The sequence below is a fragment of the Aptenodytes patagonicus genome, chromosome 2, assembly GCF_965638725.1.
Source record: "Aptenodytes patagonicus chromosome 2, bAptPat1.pri.cur, whole genome shotgun sequence".
NCBI lineage: Eukaryota > Metazoa > Chordata > Aves > Sphenisciformes > Spheniscidae > Aptenodytes > Aptenodytes patagonicus.
This window is the reverse complement of record NC_134950.1, coordinates 38,480,771-38,505,936: the sequence shown is the minus strand read 5'-3', so window position 1 is coordinate 38,505,936 and position 25,166 is coordinate 38,480,771. Positions and strand designations below refer to the sequence as shown.

General features: G+C 37.4%; 1 protein-coding gene across 1 annotated transcript in view; it reads left to right on the top strand.

The window, feature by feature from the left end:
• The window catches only part of PREX2 (phosphatidylinositol-3,4,5-trisphosphate dependent Rac exchange factor 2), a 190,491-nt gene that overhangs the window by 88,348 nt on the left and 76,977 nt on the right, over positions 1-25,166 (top strand). The window contains exons 13-24 of the mRNA XM_076329593.1: positions 2,510-2,613; positions 3,971-4,020; positions 4,585-4,660; positions 5,385-5,457; positions 6,630-6,772; positions 6,926-7,018; positions 8,378-8,526; positions 10,981-11,066; positions 13,304-13,440; positions 17,268-17,385; positions 18,261-18,445; positions 21,252-21,413. Of these exons, the coding sequence (XP_076185708.1) occupies positions 2,510-2,613; positions 3,971-4,020; positions 4,585-4,660; positions 5,385-5,457; positions 6,630-6,772; positions 6,926-7,018; positions 8,378-8,526; positions 10,981-11,066; positions 13,304-13,440; positions 17,268-17,385; positions 18,261-18,445; positions 21,252-21,413 (1,376 nt within the window). The remainder of the gene's footprint in view (positions 1-2,509; positions 2,614-3,970; positions 4,021-4,584; positions 4,661-5,384; positions 5,458-6,629; positions 6,773-6,925; positions 7,019-8,377; positions 8,527-10,980; positions 11,067-13,303; positions 13,441-17,267; positions 17,386-18,260; positions 18,446-21,251; positions 21,414-25,166) is intronic.

Below are 25,166 nucleotides of genomic sequence, written 5' to 3'. Positions count from 1 at the left end.
TTTTTTCTTTCTCCCCAGTTTTGCAAAAGAAAAATCTGTATGCTGCTATTCTAAATCTTCCTGGTGGCATTCTCTAATACCTGAAATGAATTAAAATTATATCAGCCAATGGGCTGAGATACTTTGTCCAGTCACTTGTTGCTGCTGATTAGAGATGGAAGCTTCCTCTCAAGGCAGTGAGGAGCTTTGTAGTTACAAAAAGAAACTGAATATCAGATAGTTTTAAAATGAATAGGTATTTATGTAGCTGTGCAGTTTCTGGGATCGGTGTACTGATCTGAGTCAAAATTACCCTGGCAAAAAAAGTAAAAGTAAAGACTAGTTTAAACCTGGATCAGTTCCCTTTTCTTAGTGTGTGCCATATAAATATCTGTCTCAACACAAAGTATAGGTACGTTGTTGGGAGCGACATACAAAACAACTTGGGGTTCCTTATTTTAGTGGCAATGATGTGTTTTATCAGCTTTAAGTGTTTGAAACTATGGTCTTACAAATGTACAGCTGATACTAGTTAAAAGGAAAGCTATACAGTAAGCTAAATGTTGTCATAATTTTTTGTTAAGGTTTGCATGTTAGTACAGTAGCTGATAGATCATCTGTACTTCCTCTTGAGTCGAACAAACCAAATCACGTCTATATTATAGAAAACACCCCCCCCCCCCCCCCAAATGAATAGTGATTTACAGCTTCCCTCACAGCATTCACTGGATATATGTGGTATTTTACACAATACAGTAGAGTTGGAAGCATCCTTGTCTGGTTTCCTTGCTTTCTAGAGCTCAGCATGCGCCAGCTCTGTGGACCTGCTCCCCGAGTTTCTGGTGCACTGTGTGTAAGTAGGGGCTGCAAAGACAGAGCGGTGCTTGTGTTCCTCAGAGGGTAGAGCCTACTCTGTTCATCATAGGCATGCAAGAAAGGAAAGGTGCTTTGTAGTCCTGGTTCCCTCCCTGCGCATCTCTGTAACAGTGAGGAACAATTTGGCCTTAAGCAATACTGTCCTGGTGGTGGTTTTTCTATTTTCTGTAGTTGATGGTTTTAAAAACTCTTAATGTATGCTGATCTAGTGTAATATATTTTTTTTTCCGACAGTAGGAAATTATTTTTAATTACAGAAGTAGAAGGTATCTTTTTTTCCTGAGTTAAATGGTCACAATTGATTAAAATTAATTTAGATAGTTATACTAGGCACTGTATGTGAAAATTTTGTAGTCTATATTTGATGTATTGAAAAGCAATGATACGTAAAAGAGCTTAGGGGTTATTTTGGATGATCACCTTAGTGTGAACCATCAATTCAAGGCAATTGGAATAGTGTCCTGGGCTGTACTATTAGTAGATATATCATATACAGGTAGAGAAGTTATTTTGCTCTTGCACATGACACTGGTGAAACCACTTAATATATGAAGTCCATGTGTCAGATGATATGTGGAGATACTGAAGAGCTTGAAGGAGCATGAAAAACGATGCAGACAGAAGGCACCTTACTATACGAAGTTTATGGTGCCTAACTACATTTTTGAAGAGAATACGGGATGATGGTTTAATCACTTGATATAGGAAGGCATGCACAGAAGAATTACCTAACACTGTCAGGCCTGGTACTCTGATTAATGAAGACATTACAGTAGCCGCCTTTATCAGTTGATGACATGCAAATTTGGTTTCAAAATTAAAGCTTACATCTGCAAGCAAAACAGTAATTAATACCAGACAGTTATCCTAGCATGGTGCTAGTGCCTAATGCTGTCCTCAGCCATCAAAAGAATCAGCTGTTTTTCAGAAAGACTTGCCGTAGTACCATTTCCAGGAGAATTTTTGTATCATATGATATGACTGTTTTGTCAAAACACTTGAAGTTGTGAGGTTTGTTGCTGGAATCACATGAAGATCACCTGTTAAGATCCTTTTTCATGGGTCTTTGGGGAAATGGATTATCAACGCCTTCATAATGATTGCAAGTCTTTTGCACTTAAGACTTTCAGCTGGCTATGTATAGAGGAAGACATTCCCTCTCCCTTTCCTCCCCAGTGCAAGACTGGTCAGATATGTTGTAGAGGGTTTGTATCTTTATTGGCTCATCTGACATTGGCCTCAGCAAGAGTTAGAACAGAGAATAATGTGGAATAGTAATATGAATAGTTGCAAAAGAAGCTTTTTTTGGCTATTTGGTCGATAAGCTTTGCAAAAGCTCTGAAGACTACAGCAGATTTGAGTGCCTAATTTTTCAGGCTGTTCCCTGCCTGTTTGTCTTTCTTATTCTTTGCCCTGTGACTTAAAATTGTTTGGTCTCTTGTGGCCTACTTAAATGTTGTGAGAAATATTGTCACCAGTGACATAACGGTGCGTAGGGCAGATGATCTAATTGGGCTTCCTGCCCTCCCTGTCTGAAATCTACCTATTGCTGTGTAATGGGCTGTTATTAGAAGAAATGAGGTTAGCCCTCTTCTCTCTTGTTGATTGCTTCAGAAAGTCACCTAACAATACATGATTGTTTTTTTTAATTTAGTTACAGATAAGCACCAATTCAAACCTGAACACATGCTGTACCGATTCCGATATGATGATGGAACATACTACCCAAGAAGTGAGATGCAGGATGTGATCTCTAAGGTACAGAATAGAATAGTTGCTATTATTAGGAAGGACACATCAGAAATGGAGATTCTGCTTGAAAAATAGTGTAAAACATTATGCTAGGATAAATAACATCCCCTCACACTTGCCCATCTCTATATTTATGTAAATCAAATTTAGTTTTCCGTTTCTAAGGGAAGATTTTGGCTTGTTGTTACACATTTTAAATACACAAAGTTTGTTATTTTTTAGTTATTTTTGCTATTTAATGGTTTCACGTGCAGGATGCATTGCCTGTGTTTCTGGGTGATTCTGAAGCTGGTGTTTCAGTCTATTGTATTTTTCAGTCCATTTTAATAGATATGAAGCTATACGTAGAAAATTGTTTTAAATTTTCTCTTAAGTCTAAGTGTCTTTTATTAGTGCCTTAACAAGGCAGTAAATCTGCAGTCATGTAGATGTTTAAACACAGATAGGTAGTGCTATCCATCAACACTACAGAGCATAACAAAATGATTGAACAAAATTGCCTTTAAACGGATTAACATTCAAACTTTTCATGATTTTGAGACAGTAGAAAACATCAGCATTTGGATATTACATTACAGTGTCATTCACTTTTCTGCTGGCATTTGTTAATGTAAGGTATATCTAGAAAGATCTTCAATACTGAACTACCAGGCACAGCAAAGTAGGATGGAATCTAATTTGACACAACTTTTAATTGTTATACATGGTTCTTCTTGCATGTTATAAACATAATTATTTTTTGATCGTCTGCTAAGGAATACTAATGTGATTTCTTTTTTTAAATGATGTTTTCTGATGGTAGTTTCTTAAACTTCTCCAAATGTTTTATTTTTTGTTTTTAATTAAAAACGTTTCCAATCTTTGAATCTTCTTGCTTTTTTTTTTTAAAGTTTATTTGTTAGTTATAATTTCAATTTATAGGTAAAGTATCGGTGCATATAATCAAATGCAGTGTTTTTTACTGTAATTACTCACTTTGTGTGTAGAATAGCAACCAGTGATTGGGAAAACCTTAATGCATGGAAACATTGCTTTATCTTTCAGGTTTTGTGTACTTTTCTTTCAAAGTACTATACTGTCAGAATTTTTTAATACTACCTTAAAGCTAATCCTTTTTGCAGGTGTCTCAGTGAAGCTTAGATTAGATTGGAAATGTTTTATTTCTTGTAATTTATTCATCGATATTGTTATCTGGAAATATTAAGTTTTGGCACATGAAAATATACAGAAATTTGAACAGACCTTTTTTACTATCTAAATGAAGTGCATTTGGAACATACAGGCTTCCTTACTGCGTCCATTCCTCTTACGTTCTCTGTGGTGTGAACATGTGGTTAACTAACCTCATCTTTCTCTTTAACAGGGTGTACGGCTGTACTGTCGCCTTCACAGTCTGTTTACCCCAGTAATTAGGTGAGTCCAATTGGGAAATCCTTAAGAGAGTCATTCGGAAGACGTATATAGTCTGAAGATGCTGTGTTTGAATGTAGGAACCTAACCCATCTTTTCAAGATTGGTCTCTTGGGAGTAATGAAACAAGATTGAAGTGCTATCAAGACAAAAAAAGCATAACTGAATCATTAAATGACTACAAATTCTGTTCAAGATGACCTTTTTTTACAGACTTTTAGAGCCTTCTAGGTCCTGATGGATATGCTTAGATACTTACTGTATATATTAATACACTCCTTTACTAACACTCCATTACCTCATTTGGAGAGTCCCAGCTGTAACAAGACAACTGCCTTTATGCTCCAGTGACTGTATCGCCCAAGTAAGATATGGTCAGCATCCTCCTTTCTATCTACACTGAAACGTTTGACTTGCTTTTTTACTCCAGAGGCAACTTCTGAACCATTACAAAATGCTCAATTCATGCTTGTACTAACTTGTTTATAAAATACAAGTTGTTTTCTGTTAGGCTCTTTTGGAGTTTTTGTTTGATTTTTTTAAATTGTTTTGTTTTGTTTCGAACAGGGATAAAGATTATCACTTGAGAACCTACAAATCTGTGGTCATGGCTAACAAACTCATAGACTGGTTGATTGCACAGGCAAGTATACACCTTTGGATTTATGTACGTTTCGCATTTAAATTCTAATTTGAAAGGTAGTGATGTGTTAAGCAGAATAACATGCAAACACTTTGTGTAAGGGTTATTAGAACAGCGTGTGTAAGTGTAATCCTCTTAAACTAGTGAAGTAACAGAAACCAGCTGTCAGCTGCCATGCTGTTCATCCCTTTTGTGCTTATCTTCCTTATTTGCAATTGAACTTTAGATGTTTTAATGAGACTTAGCTTTGTGATTCAGCATGTAACCTTGTTCATGGCTTAAAATGAAATGGATAGGCTCTGAAAACTCTGAATTGCTAAGTAGATGGATAAAAGTCAGTACCAATTTGCTGTCATCAGTTCTGTTTTATTGTAAGTGAACTAGGAACAAGAACAGGGTATCCTGTTCACTCGGTCAACGTGCATCAGTTTTATAAAATAAAAGTTAAAAACTTTGATACTTTTATATTCTATTATGTTCAATTTTTATGGAGAATGCAGTGTTATTAGAATGTTTACATATTTATTTGTAACTGTAAAGAGGTATAGCATATACACATGTATATACTGTTTTATATGTATGCTATAAGTATATATATAAAGGTGGCGGTGGTAAATATAATCTACAACCATTGCTGGCCCTGTGAAGTTACGCCATGGTGTATTGAATCCATTTTGCTGCTCTCTTAAAATATATTAAAAAAAAATCTGCTATGGTTTAACAGGGGGATTGCCGGACGAGGGAAGAAGCTATGATATTCGGTGTAGCTCTTTGTGATAATGGGTTTATGCACCATGGTAAGTAAATACATTCTGTACAAGCTGTGCTTACCTTTTGTTTAATGCTATCTACACAGTAGGAAGGAAATGCAGGGCTGGTAAAGATATTCCAGAAGGGGATAGGAAGTTGTTTCGTTGTTTCATTGTATCACTGAAGAGACCTATCCTACAGTTTTCAAGAAAAAAATATAGCTATTGTATACTCTGAAAATTATTTTCAGTCAATTTTATAGCATGCACTGAGGGCTTCATCCACTGAAGGATTTCGATGTGGAAGTTTTATTAGCCACTTTGAAGAAATTTCTTGAGCAGGTGATACATGTTTGCACAGATGAGATGATAAAAATTGAGGAAATACGTAGGAAAGAAGGGAGGCATTTTTGGAGGAAGGAATAAAGTATGGAGAAGCATGACTTTAAAAAAGTGAAGTGGTGACAGTAGGAGAAAGCGGACTGTAGAAAAATGAGAAAATCATAAGGACAGCAGAGAACAAAGAAGAAGGGAGAGGAGAGCAGAGATATGTGCAGTACCAAAAATGAGGTGAACAAGGTCGCATTTAATACCATCAGAGGGAAGATGCTGGTGAAAGGATTGAAGCAGTAGGTCATTTGCTGAAGTGAAAAGAGGAAGAAATAATTTTCTCATCAGCTTCTTTAGAGGAGGGAGAATTAACTTTCTCTCTGGCACTGTTCGTTCTTTTTCCTTTGATTTTTAAACATACAAACTGCATCCGTCTGCTGTTCTAGTTGCTTCCACATCCCCACCAAACCCATTTCTAATACTGAACCTGACATGCTTCACTACCTGGAGAGTGCCAGGTCTTGATGGTGAGCATCTCCAGCAGCTGCTCAGCATAACTTTTCAAAATCATGTTTTTAAATCCATTTTAGGAAAAAAACCTTGTGCTTGGCATTTTCACTAAAACCATGTCAGGCTAATGCGTCTTCCTCAGCTTGGTGAAATCCAGATGTTGTAGTTGAAAATGAGCTTAGTGATACCTGTCTGTAATGGATCCAAATAAAAATTGTTGTTTATGTTAAAAATTAAGATTTCCCTAGATTCACACACAAAAATAGTTTGCTAGCATTTAATCTGTGTACACATGTTCAGTATTACGGCTCATGAAAGACATGGTATTCAAACGTTCAAAAGAAAAAAAGGATTAATATGTGTGGTTTTGTATCATGCAGTGTTAGAGAAAAGCGAATTTAAAGATGAACCACTGCTGTTCCGTTTTTATGCGGATGAAGAAATGGAAGGGTCAAATATGAAGCACAGGCTCATGAAACATGATCTGAAAGTAGTGGAAAATGTCATAGCCAAGTCATTATTGGTGAGTGAAACCGAATGATTGTGTGTTTTGATGACTAAAAAAATTGGTTGTAGTGACAATGAATTAGCACTGTGTGTTGTTATTTAATGGGGATATACTTAAGTTCTTCTTAATGCCTTTCTGAACAATATTTTGAACAATTTTATTTTGCAGATTAAATCTAATGAAGGCACCTATGGTTTTGGTTTAGAAGATAAAAATAAGGTGCCGATTATTAAAGTGGTGGAGAAAGGATCCAATGCTGAGGTATCAAGTATTATAAATTATCTTCCCTATTTTATTGACTTGATCACAGGTGTATGTTTTGTAGATCAGTTGGGAAAATTTATAGTAGTAAAAGGTAACAATGACAGCTTTCCAAGAAAGCTGTGGTTATGGATCTTTTTTTTCCTTTTTTATTTGGGTTTTTTTTGTTGTTTTGTTTAAAATAGAGCTCTGACTATTATCAACACTCACTTTCCGCTCAGGTAAATTGTCATATTGAGTGGTGATGTAAGAGTTATCATTTTATTTTTATACATTTTATAATATTCCAGTGATGACATTAATCATGATTGGAATAAACATTTCTGGTAGAATATGAAATGAGTATAAAACTAGTATGCTAATGTGTGAGTTGCACTTGATATATTTCATTGTAAAGGATGTATCAAGCTTTGGATAAAGTCTAGAATTTGAGAATCTGAATAAATTACAGCCTCTGTTTGTTAGCATTGCTTTAGATGCTCTTTGGGTAAATTCATGTTGTTCTACTGAACTGCATGGGAGTCTCTATACATGGAAAGATAAAGAACAAGTCTCCTCCACGAGAGAAAAATTTTAGACACGGATTTCAAGCCTTTCTAAATTTCATGGTGGGATAGGAATTTAAAATAAAAATAGATACAGCAAATCAATAATATAATACAGCCACAGAGCTATGTCCAGGGTGATTTAGCTCTGTTAGCTTCGCACAATTCCGTATTGTCTTTTCCAGCAGTCAGGTTCTGCCACGATCTCAGATGGTGCTAAGGCTAACCTGTGCCCTGAGCTGCTCTGTGTACTCCCGCCATCTGAGCTAGTTATGGTTTTTTTCTCGTTTAGAGTCTGAAAACTGTATGCCATTTGGCTTGCCATGCCTTTGGCTCAAGGGCCATGAAACTTTTAAGGATATTGTTTTGTTTTGGAACTTAATAAATATTCACTTACTAAAATATTCATCAGGTCTTTCCTTATGAAAAGAAGCTTTAGTTCCTTTGGAGAATGACGGATGGGCAAATTAGGTAACATCATAAAAAAAGTAAACTGGCTCAATGAAGGCTGTTGTGTTAATTATTACAAATATTAACTGATATTGTAATACTGTCAGAAAATCTTGATTAAGACTAGGTCTTGTATTTAGGTCTCTTCAGAATGGGAGTTTACTGTACCATTCATGCCAATTTAACCAGTTCTAGAAGTGTTTTGTGGTGTAAGTCTTTTGTGCGTGGTATGTGAAGGACACATAAAGAACGTAAAGAAAATGTGCGTGTCATTATTCCTACTGAGGTTGCACTCAAGCAGAAGAAAACACAGTGTTAGCGATTATAAAAAGCAAACGTATATACAACTGTTATTGTTTTCTAGATGGCAGGCTTGGAAGTTGGGAAAAAAATCTTTGCCATTAACGGTGACCTGGTTTTTCTGCGACCCTTCAGTGAAGTGGATTCCTTCCTGAAAGCATGTTTAAACAGCAGAAAGCCCCTGCGGGTTCTTGTGAGCACTAAACCACGGGAGTAAGTTGTCATTCCTTTGGGGGAATTTTTACAAACTACAGTTGAAGTGAATTTTAAAAGACCAGTGGAACATCAGACAGCACTACTGTAAAGTTAGTTTAAATGCTGTATGTAATCTGACTTTGTAAAGGCAAGCAATTTGATCTGCTTTGATTTTGTTTTATTACACTTGTCAGTCAGCAAAAGCGAAACACAAGTGCTTTAGATCATCAGCTCTGCCACTTTAAATACATGAAGGAACCACAAGTGCAAATGAAGTTTCCTTGACTGTATGGACAGTTTTGATCACTTATCTCTTACTGTGTTTATTAAACAAGTTCCTCTGTCTGGGGATTAGTGGCTGGTTTGGCAGAAGTCGGGCTCTGTGATCTAATGGGCCCCTTCAGCATGTGTGCTGGCTGTGTAAACAGTAGGAGCAAGTAAACAGCTCCCCATCTTTATGTAACAGATGCATTTCTGTACACAGTTTTGACCATTCCTACCTGACTGCAATTTTTGTTACGTAAAAGAAATACAAGGTGAGGCCTAATGGCTGGGTTCAGTAAGTGTGTAAATGGGCATAGGTCTATTGATAAAGTTAATGCAGTTGTTACTAGTTTATACATACCAAAGAAAGAGAAGACTAAGAAACAGTGGTCAGGAGTAATTTTGGTCAAATTTTGCACGTAAGGAGAAACCATCCTCTGTTACCAGATAGCACATACAGACTGCCTTGGAAATGGCTCTGGTTCAGCAGTAAAACGGAGACATATTTCTCCTGTTAATAAGCAAAGGTGTCTTGAGAAATAACAACGGCACCCAGAAAGGGGAAAAGAGCAAAGAAAGAAATATGGCATAAAGATGATAATCTGGACTGATACTCCAAAAAAAACCCCAAACCAGCAAACAAAAACAACAAACAAATCCTCCAAACCAATAGATGATAGTATTGTAGCAAGCATAAAATGCATATCTTGGCCTTTCTTTAATGTAGATCTTGGTTTAATTGCTGACACAACTTGCCAGTGAAAATGTGGGTGAATTTCAAGGTTGACAGAGATGATCTAGGAATGAGGAGTTCAGAGGAGTTGAAGAATTTGTTTCTAGTGCTGCCTGCTTTTTGCCAGGAGCTGCTGCTAGCACAACTGTGTTGGCAGAAGAGACAGTTCTCTCCTAAATTCTTAGCTTAAACTGCCAATGATGGTCTTTCATAGCTCATTAGCAAGTTCACAAAGCATTTTCAGAATTAAACCATATAGATTGTATCAACCTTAGTTAATATATTAAGTATACTAAATTATGCTATACTTATGAAAATATTTCAAATGAAAATGTATTAATCTCAGGAATATTCTAATATTTTTTAAAAATATATAGTCTTCAGTGGGTTTTGGATCTCACTTCTGCTGATAATCATCTCCAAATGCTAAGCATTATGTGTACCAGAAAAAAATGAAAGTACAAGAAATGATGCAATGATATTATTCAAAACTACCTGTAAATCAAGTTTATTACAGTCCAAATGTATTTTAAAATCACTTTTCAGCATCAATTTGAATTTGTCTGCTTTTGCACTGGCAAATGGAGCTGGGGACAAAGATACCTTAAATAATAACGGAGCTGGCTCTGGAAGTAAAGGCTGTGAAGTTAAATCGGTGCACTGTTATGCATGACCTAACTAGCTCAGATAAGGGCTAATGCAGCTGTGTTGCTTTTTCTGGAACCCGAGCTGCTATCATGTGGATATGCTAGCTTACTTTGGGCGAGCTCAGGGCTTCATTTTAAGGAGTAGATGTGAGTTTTGATTCTCAGAACTGTGGTTTTGTTGGTTATGTTTGTCAGTAGGTCTATTACTGTTGCGCTTAGACCAAGCGGGAGCGTAGCACGGTGTACTTACAAGTTATATGAACAGTAGTAGGCGATTCTTGCTTTACCGAACTCAGTGCTTTGCATAGCTGCTCAGGAAAACTGCAACAAAGTATTTTTTCAATAAAACTCACCAAGTAGACACTTAGATGTTAACAAATTGTAATACGGATCTAGTCTCTGCAGTCTTCTGCAGCTCATCTGACAAGGCCTGCCATGGTCTGTGATGTCCAGGCTCTGTCCTCTTGGCTGAGAGACTGCTTGCCTTCCCAGGGCTTTCAGTGTTGCTGTGCTGTGGCAACTTACCCAGTTGTCCCTTTGGGAGGAATTTTAAAGCTATGGTGGTGCTTTTGTTGTAATCGGCATGCTGAATTTCCCTGCGAAATAGTATTGCCTTCCTCTGATTGGTTTCGGTATCTCAGCTTGCTCTTATTTCTGATGTCAGTGGTGCAAAGTATCTGGAATGTGAATGGTGCTGAATCTGAAACTGAATTGAATGAAAGTGTGGAGTCTTACACCCTTGTAACCTACTTATTGCTGTCCACTTTTATCTTGAATAACAAAATGCTACCTTTTGCTGCATTCATATTGAATCTTTGCTTATATCAGGACAGTGAAGATTCCTGACTCTGCAGATGGACTCGGATTCCAAATCCGGGGCTTTGGCCCATCAGTTGTCCATGCTGTTGGGAGAGGTAAGCCATACGAGCTGTCAACAGTAGTGGTAAATGTACATTTAATATCTAAATGGCGTGGCTGAGATAAATCAAAATTAGGTCCAGTGATTCAGCTTAGATCCCCCCCCCCGTAACAAACAATATTAAATAAAACCAAATAAGATTATTTTGTGTTCTTATATTTTGTAAGCTTTGGACAGATTCTCTGGCTTTTTTTTTTCCCCTATATATTTATACGGATGTAGGGAAGTTAAGTGAAGGCCGTGCATTCTTTACAGACTAAGGAATAGCTGATGGATGCAAAATCACGTTTTCCAGTGAATGGGTGTTGGGAACCACTCACTTCCTGAGCGTTGTTAGGTGGCCATGTGGTTCTGCAATGCTCTGAAAACATTTTACAGAAAATGCACTTTTCACAAATCTTTTCAAGGGTGCTAGTGACCTAGTCTGTCTTAGTAACTGCAGATGTTTCCTCTAAATACTGTTTTGTCCATTTTGTGACGTGATTGTCAAATGTTTGCCATCCCTAACTCAGTATGTTCTTGTCTGGTGCACTGGCGATAAAAGAAGTTGAAGCATTCTTTGTTGCTGTCGCATGTTGTTAATGGTAGAGCCAACTAACACTGTATTTTCAGCTATCGTGGGGCAGTTGTGTCCTTTTTCCCCCCTCCTCCCTTTGTAATTGAGGAATTTAAAGTGAACTGATCTGCAAAGCAGCCGGATTTGAACAGGGCTCGATGACTGTTTTTTCTAGGCTGTGGTGCCAGAAATTAGATTTTCAAGAGAAAGTCTAATAAACTACAGACTGTTGAGCTGATGTGATAATTATTTCTGCACCTGGATATCAATTCAACTGCCTATCCTTATTCATTAAGCACATACTTTATTCCAATTAGCCTCAACAGTATGTAAGTGCTTGCTCGTGTGGTTCGCTAAACCTGAAAGATTTTAAGCATATGCTTAAATACTTTGCTGAATTGGGACCTTGGGTTTTTTGAAGAGAATTTTTTTTTTTGAGAGAGAGATATTTAATAAGGCCTATGTAAATGTTTATTTTTAAATCCTTTTTTTGGGGGATTGCAATAGCTGGTAATGGTGTCATTTCCAAAGACTTTCTTTGATATTAGATTTAAAATGCAGCTATCATCTAACCTGATAGTACCTAAAATGAGGGAAATCCAGGTATATTCTTGAAGTTATTTCCGTGTCAAATATGCTCAGCTGACAAGTCATGACGTAGCTTTTCTCTTTGTCAGCCCTGCAGATTCAGTCTAGCCTTTTCCTTCATAGCAGCTAGCTTCTGCAGCTCAGCCTTGCAGTTTCCAGGCAATAGATTTTGACTTCCCTGGCACCTTTGTGGCAGTATCAAGAGAGACATAAGGAGGCGAATGTTCAGGTAGCTGGAACTAAGGTCATACTCCAGCAGGCTGTCTTTCAGGAGTGGGCTTGAATCACACTGAAAAGACCTGGAGACAGCTGCTATTTTTGTAGCACCTATTCAATGGATAGAAGATTTTCCCAAGGTGGTTATTCCATTGTGAAAATAAATTGCTGAACCATATATTTTATATTGCTCAAAGAGAATGTTTTGTTTTGCGTTCCCCCCCCCCCCCAAAAAAAAAAAAAAAAAATTAAATTTGAGATCTCCTACTTGATTATCTTTGGGTATTTTGATTAAAGCTGTAAGGCACTCTGTTAGAATTGAGTTGGTAAAAAGATTAAAATGAGAACAAAATCCTTGGAAATGTCTTTGGATTTGGTCATTTCGCATAATGTTTGACGAGAAACTTTAGTATGCTCTGATACTTCTTTATGAATTGTCAGAAAGCTTCTGTTTTGTATGTAAAATAGAGACACCTGAAGTAGTCAAGAAGCTCATAAGCTTGGGGCATATAAAAGAATTCAGAATAAAAGTGGTCGAAGTTATAATTAGTGAGTTTCAAGCTCGAGCCTTTTTATCCTTTAAAATCCTTTTCTTTAAGACAAATTTTCCGCATTTTCCACTATGAATCAACATTTGCTTTATAAAGCAAATAGCCTTTAGAAAGTAGTCTGGTCTCTTTTTATGGAATTATCTGCTGAGGAACTCCATTTTCTTGGAGTCCAGCTGACTGCAGAAGCACCCTGCGGTCAGGGGAAGTATGTAAGAATCGGTGAGAGCAGATTCTGATTAAAAAATGAAGCTTTTGGACTGTAAGCTTTAAAGGAGATGTTTAGGAAAAGAAGTCTGTTAACTATGTTGGGTTTTTTTATAGGAACAGTGGCAGCTGCGGCAGGTCTCCACCCTGGCCAATGCATAATCAAAGTGAATGGAATTAATGTCAGCAAAGAGACTCATGCAAGTGTTATTGCTCATGTCACGGCGTGCAGGAAGTACAGGCGGCCAATGCAGGTACGTCTCACTTGGTACCCTTGCAGATTTTCTTCTAAATTTTTTTTTTTGGTCAAAATAAAGAGTGTGGTGTGTATCTCTGTCCACGTATCTGTTGTGTTTGAGTGTGATGAGGGGAAAGGAGTGCTGAATAAAAGCGAAGGGAAGCCAGTTGAATTATAAAAGCTGAAGATTGCTCAATATGTTGCTGATGTTCAAGGTCTATTTAATTTCTACATTGAAATAAATCTAAGCTATAGCTAATTTTTTTAATATGGTATTTTTAAAGTGTTTCTGCAGTTCTCAGCAGAAAGCGTTACGAGGTATATTCTCATCATGATGGAGAGGGATTTACACAGCTCGCTGCCTGCTCAGCTGCATGAGAACGCAATGCAAAAAGCTGATCTTCTTCCAGAGTTTTGTAACACTTCAACATGTAGAGAGCAGAGTGCACATATTCCATCTATAAAAGTCTCTGTGTTCCCATTGCATTCCAATCTTGGGAATAAACATACATTCAAGGACTCAAAATTTCACTTTTTTTAATATAAGCATGCAATTATTGTTATCTTTTTCACATTAGTATAGGAGAAAATGTAAGGCTTCCGAGACATAAATTTAAGGAAGAAAACCAAAACCAGCTGGATTCTATAACGTAATTTTTCCAAGTCCCTGCAAATTTTTCATGAACTGTGAACCAATATCATTAATTAACTTCACAAACTGTTCCAGTGCATATTAATTGAGAAGAAAAATCCAATTAAAATCAAGAGTGAAATCCTTCTCCCACACCTACTGCACAGCTATGAGATAAGAATTCTAAGTAAGAGTTAGTTACAACTGTGTCATGCAAATACAGTCTTTATGAAAATGTTTGTCTGGATGTTTGTGTTCAAACTCTAATACAGAATTGAAGTTGTTACATAGCATATCAAGATCAAGCTCACCTATTCTTTAAAGGAAGATGTGCTCTAGGAAAGAGAGGGTGCTTTGTGCACTAGTAGCAAAACTGGCTAGAATAAAAGATAAATTAAATCCTTTATAGCAGGTGTGTTCTCTCTGTGTATAAGTGTGGAGTTCCTATAGAGATTAGTGATGTCCAAAGAGGATTGATTAATGTAGGCTGGCGTGAATGCCTTGACATGCAAAATTACTGTTTTTTTAATCCACTTGTGTAATATGTTGGAGTACAAAACTGTTTTTCCTATACAGAGTATTTATTTCAATCTAAAAAAGTAGCTGATCATAATTTGGCAAATCGCAAATAACTAAAATCCCCCAGACTGACAAGAAAAACTTCATTTAGGATGTAGTGCTATCAAATGCTATGGGAGAACTGTCTAGACTGAAATAAATGGCAGTATTCCCACTGGTGTCAAGACAGCTAAAATTTCATTTCCTATTCAGAAATTTGGGTTTTTAATTATTTGGAAGATGACTATGGATCATTTAATTAGCACGAATATTGCAGTCTCTCCTGTGGTTGGCAATCGCATAATTGAAAGGGGATCTTTTTCTGTTTCCTGTATATTCCACTTCTCAGGGTGAGGAGTCTCCCTGCTTGCCTGGAGTGTGAAGTTTCATTTCAGGTTCTTGCAGTGTGAATAACTGTGTAACTTCTGTTGGACAATGTTTATATTCTTTCTGTCTTGTCTGGATAAAGAAAATTGAAAGCACATTTTACTTCTTCGAATTACGTACAATTTCTTTGCAGTGATACTGATCATGGTGTGACAGATTTATGTTTAGTTTGTGCTTCTGTAATGCTTTTGGAGAACATTGCTCCAAATCATGTTGCATTATATCCTGTGTTAACTTTTGAAAGAGGGACTGCCAGTTTAAGTAGTTAGTCCTTCCATTAGGCCATATTAAGTTCAAATAATGAAGGAACCCTTTGACATAATGTAAATCTCCTGTTAGAGATTGGCATGGCAGTCTTAATGCTGCCAAGCAAACCTGTAAGACTCCATAAATAAGCAGCAAGCTTTCAGGTATACCTGCAAAGAAGTGTGGATTTCAGAAGTGTTTCTGTCGATCAGCTTGTGCGCAGGTGTCTTCCAACAATCAACAGAGAGCTCTGAAAGTTAAGCTTCCTTATTAAAATATTTCAGTGCCATTGAGTGAAAAGTAAGGCATGGATGAATCTAGGAAACCTAGAGAGAAATAGTAACTTGATCATACAAAAATTGTTGTCTATGATTAATGGGATAAAGGTAGCGGCTGAATACTGTATGTTAGCAAAGCATAATCGGATGTACTTGGCATTTTGTGTGAAAATTGCAATGTTCAGCTGAAACTTCTGCTATCCTTGCTTAACTTTGAATTCTTCCACAAACTTCTTTTTAAAGTCTATGAATTCAGATTAGTCATAATCATGTCATTTATTCTGCTGTAGCTGTTGAAGAGGGAGTGATTAACTGACTGTCAAGCTTCTTTTGAAGTGTAAGAGGAAGAGAAGAGTAGTCTGGAGATGCCACGCTTGCTAGGCCCTTCCACAAGCATGTGATGGGCATGTGGCTGAGTAAGTGAAGGGGAAGAACAAGATGTAAGGCTGTCCTGGTTTTGGCCGGGATAGAGTTAATTTTCTTCCTAGTAGCTGGTACAGTGCTGTGTTTTGGATTCAGCATGAGAATAATGTGATAACACATTGGTGTTTTAGTTGTTGCTAAGCAGTGCTTACACTAGTCAATGACTTTTCAGCTTCCCATACTCTGCCAGCGAGGAGGTGCACAGCTGCCAGGACAGCTGACCCAAACTGGCCAAAGGGATATTCCATACCATATGACATCATGCTCAGTATATAAGCTGGGGGGAGTTGGCTGGGGGGCAGTGATTGCTGCTCAGGGACTGACAGGGCATCAGGCGGCAGGCGGTGAGCGGTTGCATCACCTCTTGTTTTTTTTTTCCTTCCTGGGTTTTGTTCCTCTCTTTCTCTCTCTCTCTCGTTGTTTTACTTTCCATTACAATTTTTTATTGTTGTTGTTGTTGTTATTATTTTATTATTATTTCAAGTATTAAACTGTCCTTCTCTCAACCCATGAGTTTTCTTACTTGTGCTCTTCCGATTCTCTCCCCCGTCCCACCGTCGGGGGGAGTGAGCGAGCGGCTGGGTGGTGCTTCGTTGCCGACTGGGGTTAAACCACGACAAAGGCATACACGCGGCTTCTTCATAGGTTGTATGACCAAGCTTCCATTCCTGTGCTCACGTGTCACTCAGTCACATAAGATGCTGGACTTTGGGGCCTGCGATTCTGTCCTTTTGGGGGGTTTTGCTAATCTGGGGGAAAAATAAAGAGCATCTAGTAAAACAACTGTGGTAAAGGCAAATAGAAGTAATGACGGCTGTAGTGTATATTCTTGCCAGTGACACATGGGTGATAGATTAACTGGACATACTATATCTTTGGTTGGTATTCCATAATACTTGCCAGGAGATTTGTGGACGCACAGCAGATTTAGCAAGGCAAAAATCGGTTCTCTTTATTTTTTCACGATTTCTTGTCTCAAATATTTTTCAATCTGCAGTTTGATTTGAAATGTCTTAAATTATTTTTGGCAGAGACATGAAACTGATGGATGTCATACTGTCACAGATTTCACACTGTCTCATGACAGTGTACTCTGAAATAAAAAATAAGTTGACAAAATGCTTCAGATGGTTTTAGACAAAGCCAAAATTCTCTGTAATTTTCAAAATACTATTTTTAACTTGGAGATCAGAAGGCAATAATGCTGATAATAATCAAGGAATTTAAGCAACTATTTCATGTTTGAGAGCAGTGAAATAAGTTGCTATCAATTGCATTTGCAAAGCTTTTCCTAGCTGTCTTTTTTTTGTTGTTTTTTAGCAAGATTCTATACAATGGGTTTACAACAGCATTGAAAGTGCACAGGAAGATCTTCAGAAAACAAACACCAAGCCCTCTGGAGATGATGGAGGAGATGCCTTTGACTGCAAAGTGGAAGGTGTGTGGTGCTCGCTTTGATTTTGTTGTTGCTGAGAACGTTGGTGGTTTAGCAAGGAAAATATAGGCAGTGGTTTTGTTTTCAGAGAGGAAATTGCAGGCAGACCGTAAGATGCGTTTTACATAAGGATTTGCTTTTTTATGTATTTTAAAGATGCAAATTTAACATGCTGTTCTCTGAAAATTATTGTATTTCCCATTTCAAGAAAAAGCTTCTATGAATACTTCAGGGAAAAGCTATTCAATTTTCATTCATAGGATACATAATCCTAGGAATTACCTGATTTATTTTCACCCCTAGTAATCGTTTAAGGCTAAATTAGATGCATTAGTCACTACTGCATGAGAAATAACAAATCAGCTATCCTTCAGATTATTTTCAGGCAATTAACATTTAGGTAAAGCTGCATTCATATGCATCATGGTAATTAAAGAGACAGTTAACATGTGAACTGTATTTATGTTCTCTGGGTAAATGCTGATACTGTGGTTTCTTTTCTGAATGTTGACACTTTTCATGGCCATTTTCTTCTAGTTTATTTAGAAGTTCTCAGTTTTCCCTTTTTTTGTTGCTTTTTTATGTCTCTGGATTATAAATGAAATTGAATTAGTCCCCTTCAATAACTGCTTGTATGTAAAGAGAGACCACTGTGACTTGTCTGTTCATGCCTCTTTAGCAATCTAGTATTTTAGCATCCATAAACCTACTGGTGTTCTGATTTTTAAATCATTCAGCTAGTAGCTGGGTTTTTTGATGAATGTTTTTAAATAGAATGATTGCAGCATACCTGTTTCTAGAACATTTGTCTATGTCCTTTTTAGTGTGTTTAATGGCCAACCTTCTTCAACTGATTTGTGTTATTTTCTTTATTCTAGAGGTAATTGACAAATTTAACACTATGGCAATAATTGATGGGAAGAAAGATCATGTGAGTCTGACTGTTGACAATGTTCATCTGGAGTATGGAGTGGTTTATGAGTATGACAGCACAGCTGGAATAAAGTGCCACGTGTTAGAAAAAATGATTGAACCAAAGGGATTTTTCAGCTTGACTGCAAAGGTATGAAGCAATTTTTGTATGTATTAATTCTTACTATGCTTAATACCAATGGAGCAACATCTGTCTTTTGCTTATTCTTAGGATTATATGTATTTCATTTAATATCTTGTAATTGGTCGCCTTTATCCCTCTGACATTTTGGAGGACAATTGTGTACTCAGGAAGCAAACTAAGTTATGGTGTGGTTATAAATTGAGCCTCTAAACTGAAAAAATGTTAAAGGACTTTAAAGTTTTCCATTCCTCCTGCCTCTCTCCCTTTTTTCTTAATTATCACATAAAACTTGAAAGTCAAAGACTCACTGAAATGTCAAAACTTGGTGAAGGTAGGCTGTAGTTTCCAAAAATTACTTAATCTCATCAGAATTGCATGTGCAACTTTTAAGATTTGTTTCAGTAAAAGGAGTAGCACAGCATCTGTCTTTTCTGTCTCTGATAGTAAAATAAAGCTGTGCACATACAGGCGCACAGACATTGGCAAAATCACAGAAGAAGAAAAAAACCAAGTGCAACTTTAGAGTTTACTTTGGAGTTTTTATTTTGTGAATATTTCCAAATGGTAAAATCTGTGATTGCTATGAATGGGATGTGAAATTTTTTAAATATATCTGGTATTGTCTGGGTCAGATTGACAAATAATGTTGTAATACAGCTCTTTTACTAAGTTTGTTTTTATCTTTTCACACACATATGCATACTAACAAAGTATGCTTAATATAACTGTGAAAGCCCAAACTTTTGGGGAGTGTATTGATATCTGCAAATTTCTTTTTCTGTTGATCTTTCCATCAGAACTGTAAACTAAAGTACTAATCTTTTCCTGAAATGACTGAGGCATGGGCACGTGTTTCTTTTCCCTGACTTCACTTGGGAGCAGGTCAGGTTGACAGACAGGGGAGTAACTTCTTCCACCAACATCATGAGATTTGGTAGAGCTGGTCTAGTCGATGCTTCAAGTCATTGGCCTGAAAGATGTTAAATTTCATATAAAATGTTTAAGGTATTATTTCCTAACTGCTTAAGAAGTATTTTTCCATTGTTGTACATGGAGTAGTTAAGTAAAGAAGTGCTTCCAGCACACTGATTCTGGCCTTAAATAATGCAGTGTCATCACCCTTAGTGTTTAGGCTGGCTAATTAAATATTCAGAAATGATTAAAAACAATAAGGAGATGTAATGTGACTATGTTAGAATAATATAATGTTTCTGTCAAGTCATGGTGGTCTAAATGACTACAAAAGGTCCACCGTTAGAAAAACCAGGTGCCTTAACTCAAAGGCAATAATAAAAATTGTAGTGACACTTCATCAAATATAACTGTCTGCAAGTGGTTTTAAATACTCTAAACATAAACTCCTCTGTGCGTTCAGTGGGGTCTTATGCTTCTCTCCATATGCTTCTTTCTCTCTTTGTGTATTTATTGTTGCTTTGCATTTTCAAACACCTCTATTCTGCATCATATGTAGCAGGGGAGTGAAGTAATCCTGGACTGCTTTCCTATCTTGTGCAAATTTTTGTGTTAATTATTACCATGAGAAAGTATCCAAAGTTGTGCTGCAAAAGTTACTGGTTTTGAATGCACTTATTTTAATGTACAGCTGTAAAAAAATCCACTTGAATTATTTAAATTTGTATTATTAATAAAAACTGACATAAAGGAAGCTTAAAAATGTGACCAAAGTGACTGGGGTGTTTTAATACAGTAATTAAACACTGCAGAAGAAAGGCTTTCCTTAATTCATCCTGCTGGGGACCTGAGAAAAAAATTCTCTCAGGATCTAGTAATTTATAATCTGTGACTTCTTAAAAACTTGGGATTTTGCAGTCCAAAATTTCTGTACGTTGTTGTTTTTTTCTAAACTCCTTGGTCAAGCTTATAAATCATATATTACATCTGTGATGGTGGATAGTACATTAATGAACTGTAGCAGAAGTGAATTACAGACATAAGTCCCATGATGGATTAATATTGTATGTGCTGTTTGTCCAGATTTCTTTGAGTATCTCTAAAATGCGAGCCTTTTCTTATTTAGGTGCCTCATCTGGATTTTGGGTGCCTTTGTTAGAAAGTAATTTTGGGTGTGTTTTTCAAACATATCTTCAGAGTTGGACCCAACCAGCAATAGGCATCTCCCAAGTTCCGTAACACAGTGAATTTCAATGCCTGAAATGTAACTCTAACTCCAAAAAAAGGGCTACATACAACCCTCATGTCTTCAACATGCCTTTTTTTCAGTTTTCTATCACCATCATTTCCTGGTGCTATTTCCATCATAGCAAGACTTCAGTCTTTGCAGGGCGGTATAGCTTATTCTGTTCCCTATTTCCTGTTTATATATGCAGAATATACAAGAGGATAGCACTCAGTTTTCTTGTGTGCTTTTTCAATGCGTTAGTATCACTTATACTGCCAGACCAAAGTTTTGCTACAAATAATGAATTAATTCATCAGCTTTGCATAATATGTGCTGTTCAAGTAAATACAGCAGATAATGGATTTCAGAGGAGCCATAGTGGTTACATTAGTAGGAAATTAGTAGTAAATCCATTATCAGACAATGTCATGAGAAGCCAAATAGAAGTACTTATTATGGGTATAACTTATGCAGGGGATAGATTTAAAGAAACCTCTTAGCTTCCCAAGTTTCATTAATTGTTGTTATGCAGCACTGCCTGTAATTTTAAAAGGCAACTGATTATCAGGCTTTTCAGCTTTAATTATAAGGGATGATAAGTAAGGGGTTAAGTAAGGGGTTATCTTGGTCATCTTATTTCATAACATACTGCTCTTGTTTTTATTATCTTAGATTCTTGAAGCACTGGCAAAAAGCGATGAACATTTTGTGCAGAATTGCAACAGCCTCAATTCCTTAAACGAAGTGATCCCCACTGAGCTTCAAAGTAAATTCAGTGTCATTTGCAGTGAGAAAATTGAGCATATCTACCGAAGAATCTCTAGTTATAAAAAGGTATGACCGGCATATCCTAAGCTTGGTGATATTTGTCTTTTAAGGGAAAAACAGGGGAATGTGGTACAGTTTGAATAACTCTTCAAAATGTCTATTGCAATGACAAAAATATGGCTGAAAGTTTAGCTATTTTGAGGCGTGAATGCCTAAACTGAGTAATTGCATAAATTGATTTCAAACTGTGCTTTTTATTATCCCTTTTTTAGACACTGGGTAGATCGTATCCTTTCCTGTTAGCTGTGTTCGGTTGTAGATACAATCGACTGCATATTTCCCACAAAAGGCCCAGCATTCTTGTAAATGCCTTAAACCAATACTCTAGTGAATTTGCAGATGTTAACCAAAATGAAGCAATAACAGCAGAGTTGTTTTTTCCTTCTAATGCATCTTAATTTTAAATACCAAATTGTTACCCTTTTATTCATCTTTTATACCCTTCAAAATGGTATGACTTTTTCTAGCATGACTATTAATAGTAATAGCTCTGTAAATTGTTAGATTAACTTGGGTTAATAAAACATTATAGCATACACTGACTTGCATACACTTGAGATCTAAATTAATGAGATGTGAATGAATAAATAACCCGGAGTATGACCTCTAGTTGCTGTCAGTGTATTTCTCGATAGTTGTTTAGCTAAGCAGGGCATAAATGAATCAACCACTTGCCAATTTGTTAATGCAAACTTATTTTCTCGTCCTGGCTTCTGGTTCCTATCCCATACAACCTAATTCTTGGGAGTTTGGAACTAGTTTGAAGTAGGCCCAAAATGGAATCATAGAATCATAGAGAATAGTTTGGGTTGGAAGGGACCTCTAAAGGTCATCTAGTCCAACCCCCCTGCTGTGGGCAGGAACATCTTCAACTAGATCAGGTTGCTCAGAGAGAGCCCCGTCCAACCTGACCTTGAATGTTTCCAGGGATGGGGCATCCACCGCCTCTCTGGGCAACCTGTGCCAGTGTTTCACCACCCTCAGCGTAAAACATTTCTTCCTTATATCTAGTCTGAATCTACCCCCCTTTAGTTTAAAGCCATTGCCCCTTGTCCTGTTGCAACAGGCCCTGCTAAAAAGTTTGCTGCCATCTTTTTTATAAGCCCCCTGTATAGTACTGATACTATATATCCCCCTATAAGTACCGAAAGACTGCAATAACGTCTCCCTGAAGCCTTCTCTTCTCCAGGCTGAACAACCCCAACTCTCTCTGGTTAGACAGAACTGGCTCTGCCCTGCCTTATCTCAGCTGGGGGTCTGAGTTGTGACATTTAGAGACTGGTCTGTTCTGAGAGTTAATATGCAAAAAATTGGAAAAAAAAAGAAAAAGGAAAAAGAGGTTCAACATAGAAGCTTCACACAGTTCTAAAAGTTGCATGGAAAAGAACAGATGATGTTTTCTTGTTTTTCAAAGGAAAAGGAGGGAAACCTGTAAGGAAAACCTGTAGCTTCAGTAGGATGAAGGCCAAAAAGCGGCTTTCCAAAGACTTTTCAGGGTGCTCTCCGACAAGGAATGGAATAAACTGAGGAGTTGAGTCACAGAAGAAGATTCTGATACTGTGTTACCAAACATCCGATCTCTCCATTGTTTGCCTGAATTATAAACCTCCGTGTTTTCAAATTGATTAAAAATCAAAATATCTTTTTTAAAAAACAAATTCATAGTTTTGACATTAATAATAGTGTATTTAGAGTTCGCATAACATGTAGGTGGTTTATACCTTTCCTGTAGCCAAAAAATTCTAGCATGATGTACAGTCTCTTTACAGGAGGCCAAGACAATAGATGAAATTTTGAGTTATGCTGGATATGAAACGAACAGCCTTGGGGAAGTTTTCATAGTGCTTATACTGTCTAGAAGCAGATATTGCTGATACAAACTGCACTTTCAAGCTCATCTGCTCAAAAATCAGTAGTTTCACAATTACAGCTTTTAATGACAATTAGTAACGCAATGAAGTTCAGGAATAGATATGTCGTTTTCCTGGCAAGGTAAAGGTAACCATAGTTACGGGAGAGTTTCGGAGTGCCTGAGCCCGGCTTGGCTCCTGGTTTCACTGTGAAAGTTTGAATTCTATAAATAGAAACCCTGTAGATTTCTGTACTTCCTACTATTATTATTATCATCAGAACATTTTGCTCATAATAGACCTCGAGTCCAGTGCCATGAGTCCCAGATGTTTCTCAACACATATATGAAAAGAATTTTGGGCCTGACTTATGACCTGATTAAATCGTAGCCAGGCATTTGGTCTCTCTGGAGCAGGATGTGTGGGAGATGGAGATGTGAAATATGCAGTGCTTGCAGGAACATTTTCATCGTTGAATGTCCTTAGTGCCCTTCTTAACTATTTGTACATTCTTCAGCCTTTGAACAAGTCCATAATTGGATTTCTTGTAACCTTCCAGATCTTGTCCTGATATAAAGATTTACATGTAATTAATCAGTCAAATGTTCATCAGGCTGAAGTAATATGACACCAAAATAAACAGAAATTTAAATCCCAGGACAAAAACCTGTTACTACTCAGAAGGGACATACCTTTGTTCAACTGAAGTGTTAGTCAAAACTTGACTGATTGAATTTGTACTGACATTTATTAGGGAAGGAACTTTGCAAGTTAACTTTGAAAATATTCTTATGCATGAGCTATGCTCCATAGCTGAGGTAGGTCTGTGCAATATTTTGACTGGAGAGATGCTGTGATTAAAATACCAGAGACTTGGAACTGATTATGTCTTTCCCAGAAAAAATTCTCCCCTATCAACAAACTGCACTGGAAAGGACACATTTTGACAAAAATCCTACATGTGACTGACAAGTCTTTTTTCCACTGGGAGAGCTTGATCTCATGACTTTTATGATTCTGAAGTAGGTGTATTTTCCAAGTGTCCAAATTTAGTACAGTTTCAGTCTGAGCCATTTTGGGTTGACATCCTCTCATCTTAAAAAACAAATAACTAAGCCTGTTCAAGAGTGTGCACAAAATTTCAGGTGTTATAGTGAAGGAGATGTGGCTAAGCACTGTATTAGAATTAGGCTATAAAACAGAGGGGAAAAAAAATGTTCATCATTGCTGAGCTGATACATGGGGGAGAGAAGAGGTGGTGGACTAGCAAAGTCTGTAAAATATGGTGTTTGCAATTTTTATGCTCTAATGTTTATCAGCTTCACAGAATCACTCAAAATCACAGAATGGTTGAGGTTGGAAGGGACCTCTGGAGGTCCAACCCCCCCTACTCAAGCAGGGCCACCTAGAGGTGGTTGCCCAGGACCGTGTCCAGGTGGCTTTTGAGTATCTCCAAGGAGGGAGATCTGACAACCTCTCTGGGCAAGCTGTGCCAGTGCTCAGTCACCCTCACAGAGAAAAAGTGTTTCCTGATGTTCAGAGCAGAACCTTCTCTGTTTCCGTTTGTGCCCGTTGCCTCTTGTCCTGTCACTGGGCACCACTGAAAGGAGCCTGGCTCTGTCCTCTTTGCACCCTCCCTTCAGGTATTTGAATACACTGATGAGATCCCTCTGAGCCTTCCCTTCTCCAGGCTGAACAGTTGCCGTTCTCTCAGCCTTTCCTCATAGGAGAGATGCTTCAGTCCCTTCATCATCTTAATGGCCCTTCTCTGGACTCTCTCCAGTATGTCCATGTCTCTCCTTTACTGGGGAGCCCAGAACTGGACCCAGCACTCCAGGTGTGGCCTCGCCAGTGCTGAGTAGAGGGGCAGGATCACCTCCCTCCACCTGCTGGCAATGCCTCTCCTAAT